Source organism: Cydia amplana, chromosome 21 (assembly GCF_948474715.1).
Source record: "Cydia amplana chromosome 21, ilCydAmpl1.1, whole genome shotgun sequence".
Taxonomy (NCBI): Eukaryota; Metazoa; Arthropoda; class Insecta; order Lepidoptera; family Tortricidae; genus Cydia; species Cydia amplana.
Window position 1 is genome coordinate 10,989,893 of NC_086089.1, and position 6,000 is coordinate 10,995,892.

The window sequence follows — 6,000 nt, forward strand, 5'->3', positions numbered from 1 at the left end:
TGAAAATTTCAACTGTCTAGCTATCGCGGTTCATGAGATACAGCCTGGTGACAGACGGACGGACGGACGGACGGACAGCGAAGTCTTAGTAATAGGGTCCCGATTTTTACCCTTTGGGTACGGAACCTTAAAAATGGTACTAGTTGAGCGGTGTCACTCACGAATTCGAGCCAATCGTGCAGACTAAGGGCTCATTTAGACGGCGCGCGAACTCGTATACGATTTTAGTTACATCGCGGACCATTGAGGTTACATCAATTCAGCCGACCGATCAAATGACGCAATGTAATGAAACTCGGGGGTGGTCTGGACATCGGATGATGGTAGCATGACGTAGGTGGAAACGGGGTCATTCGAAGCATGATTTTTGGATGATTTTAGGGGGGGGGGGGGAGTCAAAAATCGTCAAAAATAGATGACGTAATTTAAGAACAGCCCCTTAGGAGAATATATGGGGCATTATCTATGAAAAGGGACCTTATTGTCGATGGCGCTTACGCCGCACCTCACGTTAATCTCGTAAATGGTATTCCTGTCGATACACACATGGTGCAGTAATCAACGATTTAGGGTGTTGGTAAAAAGCTCATACACAAAATGCAGGCTCCGTTCCTGTGTACTGCTCTATGCCAATAAAATTTTCACGAAACGAGGTGTACAGCAACATACCCCTCTGCCGCACCGCGCCAAGCGGTTTTGAAAAATTCAAGATTAAAACTACCAACACCCTTTTGGCCCACCCTGTATTTATATCGGAGCATCGTTAATAATGGCGTAAGCGCCGTCGACAATAACGTCCCTTTTCATGGATAACGTCACATATGTCAATGAGTGATACTAACCTCAATAAACTTGTCGACATTCATAATGTTGCAGGGTGTGTCAGCGATCTTGGCGGCGAGGCGGGTAGAGTCCGCAGCCGCCTGGATGGCAGACAGCTCCTCAGTTGACAATGTGTTGTCTAGCAGGGTGGGATCTAGGGGGCCCACGCCTTCGTCTTCCTGTTCCCCTTCTAAAGAAAAATATTATGATAGATATATAGATAGATTTTTATTTGGTATTAGATTATTAATTTTTTCTACTCCAGCACTTAAATGTGTCAATTAAATGACTGACAGTGATATCTAAAGCAATGTCATTTGAACGATTTGTCTATAGGCTCATAAGATGACTGCTAGCAGTCATCTTATGAGTATAATACAACTGCTTTATTTTTTTTAAAGATACAAGTTCCGATCATCTTGATTGAAAGAGGTATGTTTTCATTTACAATAATAACTCTTTTTTTTTTTAAATAATAACTCAATTTTTTTTAAATAATAACTTTGTTTTTTATAATAATTTTTTTTTTAATAATAACTCTTTTTTTTTTTGCTGCAGCTGTCATAGAAAAAGTAATGTATGCAACAGCTCATAATTGGTTCCTTATTATATCACTGTTGCATAAACTACTATATTTCATGAAAGACAATTACATAATAAGTTTGCATTGATGTCAAAAATATAAGAATTTCTATCATGATCGTCAAAATAAAATGAAAATAATAACAATACTAATGAAATAAAATTATAGCTCCAATGAGGATGGTCAACACAATTAGAATAAGAGTAAGTAGGTAAATACTTACAAATCCAAAATATAAATTTACAATGTCAAAACTTACGAGAATACAAGAACAGAAAAAATAAAAACAATGAATAAAAGTCAATTAATTTCCAATTAATCATACAATTCATACACCCTCCATTAGATGATAAAAATTGTTTACAAAAATTATAATAAATTAAAATTGAACATGTTAATAAAATAAGGGGACCACTTGATAATAAAAACCGGCCAAGTGCGAGTCGGACTCGCGTTCCAAGGGTTCCGTACATTAAGTCCGACTCACGCTTGACTGCACATTTCTAATAGGTTTTCCTGTCATCTATAGGGTCTCTATTTTGTGTACTTTTTTAATTTTTTTAGATCCAATAGTTTCGGAGATAAAGTGGGGGGGAGTGGTCGGACAGACAGACAGACGCACGAGTGATCCTATAAGGGTTCCGTGTTTTCCTTTTGAGGTACGGCACCGTAAAAATGCCAGCGATCACCAGGTTGGTTTTGATTTCTTCTTAAAACGCAACTATATTTGAAAACAGAAAACACGTTTGGTCGAATGAAAATTTAACATATAACACTTGTACAAAATAGAAATAAAACTATGTAAACGGATTATACGATATACAATTATACATCCGGACGTTTCGAACCCTTTACAGCGTTCATGGTCAACGGGTGATTTATTATAAGGTAAACGTACTGGTGCTCGACGCGGTACATGTCATCTTGAAACTTAATGGCTCCTCTACACGATGGGCCAGCGCCGGCCATTCCAAGGGACGCATTTATGCGTTAGAGGGAGCAAGTGATATTGCTATCTCATTCTACCGCATGGCTGCGTCCCTTGGAGTGGCCGGCGCTGGCCCATCGTGTAGAGGAGCCATAAGTCATTGTCAATAGAGCTGACAGCAGGGTGCCATCTATTGGGCATTAACATGTCGAGCACTAGTACGTTTACCTTACGCGATATAATCCGTTTCCATAGTTTTATGTCATGAGTAGCGAGACTATCGCGGTAAAGCTTTGGTTTCCTCCGAAAGCGGTTTTATAGCGGCCGTCTCCATACAAATACTACGACATCCATATTTAGCCGCTATTATTTAGTATGGAGACGGCCGCTATATGACGGCACCGCTATCCTAGGAAAACCGATCTTAACCAAATACAATATTTTGTACCTATTAGTTGTTCAAGTCTCACCCAAGACAGTAACTTTTCCTGCTCACCTCTCTGGTCGTCACTCGTCAGCTGTATCTCCACGTAGACAGTTCTAGCTTGCGGCGTTTCGGCGGCGGCGCCGAGCAGCCCGGGGCCAGAACGCGCATTGTACTGCGGGTAGCAGCGAGCGATCGCCACAGCGCTCGCGTACACGTCGCGTTTGCGGCAGATCAGCTGCAACGGGAAAGGTATGTCAGTTTTTGAATCATATTCAATATCTGGGAGACCGAGCTTTGCTCGGAAAACATATAACAATTAAAAATGTGCGTTTTACCAGAGATAAGACCTAGTCTGGACATCGGATGATGGTAGCATGACATAGGAGGAAACGGGGTCATTCGAAGCATGATTTTTGGATGATTTTAGGGGGAACGACAACAATAATATTAAAAAATAGATGATGTAATTTATGTTCGCGATAAACTCGAAAACTACTGAACGGATTTTCAAGCGGTTTTCACCTATCAACAGAGTGATTCTTGAGGAAGGTTTAGGTGTATAATTTGTTAAGGTTTTGTGTAACCCGTGCGAAGCCGGGGCGGGTCGCTAGTTCTAATAGTTAACATTATGAATACATACCACGACATATTCATGCTCTCTCTGCGTCCTATGCCACGAGCGCACTAGTTTAGCGAGCGCGTGCGAGCGAGACGGAGCGGCGTGACGCGAGCGGCGAGCTGGCAACGACGCCAGCCCCGCGCCGCGGGGCCACAACTCCACGCATTCGCCGGGACACGTGGACACGCAGGAGAGACCGCGTTTCCATGCCTACAAACAAATGTACATGTTACATGTTTCTAAAAAAACCGGCCAAGTGCGAGTCGGACTCGCGTTCAAAGGGTTCCGTACATTAAGTCCGACTCACGCTTGACTGCGACTCTAATAGGTTTTCCTATCATCTATAGGTAAAGAACTATTTTGTGTATTTTTTTTTATTTTAGACCCAGTCCCAGTACGAGGGGCGTTCAAAATATTCTCGGTATTGATATCTTACGACCTCTTCTAAAATTTCTTTCGTTACTGGCCGCTAAGGTTTATTCATTGACATTAAAAAAAAGTATAATTCGAACCGAGATAGTCTTTTGTTTTTCTGCAATTGCTGAACAAACATGAACATCCTGTGCGAATTGACAATGTTAACTAAATTAGAACATCGATGCGTGATAAAATTCTTGACAAAACAGGGTAAAAATCAAAAAACCATAAAAGAGGAAATGGATTGTGTTTACCGTGAGTCTGCTCCTTTTTTATCTACCATTCAAAAGTGGTCAAGCGAGTTTAAACGCGGAAGGGAGAGTATTGAAGATGACCCTAGACCTGGCCGGCCTGTAGTAGCTACTTCACAAGAAAATATTGATAAAGTGGAAAAACTTATATTGGAAGATGGTCGAGTGAAGGTAAAATCTATAGCACAAGTAACCAATCTCTCTATTGGTACCGTACATGATATTATACATGACCATCTTAATATGTCAAAAGTAAGTGCAAGATGGGTTCCGCGAATGCTGACTCGGCTTCAAAAAGACATGCGTGTAGCTTGTTGTTCCGATTTTATTGACCTGTGCGGTGAAAATCCTGATGAGGTGCTGCAAAGAATAGTTACTGGAGATGAAACCTCGGTTCATCATTATGACCCAGAGAGTAAACAAGAGTCCATGCAGTGGCACATTAAGGGTTCAGCTCATCCCAAGAAGTTCAAGGTCATCCCTTCAGCTGGCAAGGTCATGGCCACGATATTTTGGGATTGTGAAGGAGTATTACTAATCGATTATAAAGAAAAGGTGTAAATATCACAGGACAGTACTACGCTAACATTCTACGTCAATTAAAGGATGTAATTAAAGAAAAGAGGCGAGGAAAGTTAACCAAAGGTATTCTGCTTCTGCATGACAACGCCCCCGTCCATACTGCTCATATTGCCAAGGCAGCTATTGTTGAATGTGGGTTTAAAACTGTTACTCACCCACCGTATAGTCCGGACTTAGCCCCCAGCGACTTCTTTTTGCTCCCCAATCTTAAAAAGGATCTGCGTGGAAATAAATTTTCTGACGATGAAGCATTGAAGGCGGCAGTGGAGGAGCATTTTTACACGAAAGATAAAAAATATTTTTACGAGGGATTAAAAAAAATAATTGATCGATCTTTTAAGTGTATGAACATAGGGGGGGAGTATATTGAAAAATAAAAATATCAAACTTTTCGTACTTGTTTGTTTTCATTCTCATACCGAGAATATTTTGAATACCCCTCGTAGTTGCGGAGTTAAAGGAGGAGGGACTTGGAGGGAATGGTTGGACAGACAGACGCACGAGTGATCCCATAAGGGTTCCGTGTTTTTCCTTTTGAGGTACGGATCCCTAAAAAATATTAAAAACCTGATTCAGACAGATCCTGATCTTTTTGGGTTCTTCCAACTCAGAATCTATTCAATTTTTTTTATGGAAATTTAAAGTTTCCATTAAGTCACGTTCACGTACATACAAGTAAAAAAACATACTAAAATGTTCCATTACGTCACATTTTAGTGTGTTTTTTTTACTTATATGCGCGTGAAGTACGGACATTTTGGGACATGTTAATGTATGATTTGTGTACCTGAATCGTACCATGTCAGAGCCATGTTGAGGTGGGCCACTTGACCCACTATGAGGGTGGGTTATTAATCAGGGTGGGAGGCCTAAATAATATGGGCTAAACATACCTCTTCAGTAACTCGGGGTTCAAGCTTGCATCGAATATCATGCCATGTCAGAGCGTTGAGATGGGCCACCTGACCCACTATGAGGGTGGGTTGATCATCAGGGTGTGAGGCCTAAATAATATGGGCTAAACATACCTCTTCAGTAACTCGTGGTTCAAGCTTGCATCGAATATCATGCCATGTCAGAGCGTTGAGATGGGCCACCTGACCCACTATGAGGGTGGGTTGATCATCAGGGTGTGAGGCCTAAATAATATGGGCTAAACATACCTCTTCAGTAACTCGTGGTTCAAGCTTGCATCGAATGTCATGCCATGTCAGAGCGTTGAGATGGGCCACCTGACCCACTATGAGGGTGGGTTGTTCCTCGGGGTCTGAGGCCGACAGGCCCCAGCGGAACTTGACGCTGACCGCCGAGTTAGACATCATGCGAACTGTGAAAAAATTGGTAGATCTTAGAACCAAAACCAACTTGTGA

General features: G+C 41.5%; 1 protein-coding gene across 1 annotated transcript in view; it reads right to left on the bottom strand.

Moving 5' to 3' along the window:
* LOC134658229 (probable aminopeptidase NPEPL1) overlaps nucleotides 1-5,698 on the bottom strand; it is a 28,141-nt gene extending 22,443 nt beyond the window's left edge. The window contains exons 1-5 of the mRNA XM_063513840.1: nucleotides 5,687-5,698; nucleotides 5,523-5,633; nucleotides 3,401-3,589; nucleotides 2,830-2,995; nucleotides 843-1,012 (exon numbers count right to left, since the gene is read on the bottom strand). Coding sequence (XP_063369910.1) covers nucleotides 843-1,012; nucleotides 2,830-2,995; nucleotides 3,401-3,589; nucleotides 5,523-5,633; nucleotides 5,687-5,698 — 648 coding nt within the window. The remainder of the gene's footprint in view (nucleotides 1-842; nucleotides 1,013-2,829; nucleotides 2,996-3,400; nucleotides 3,590-5,522; nucleotides 5,634-5,686) is intronic.
* Between the last annotated feature and the right edge of the window lie 302 nt (nucleotides 5,699-6,000).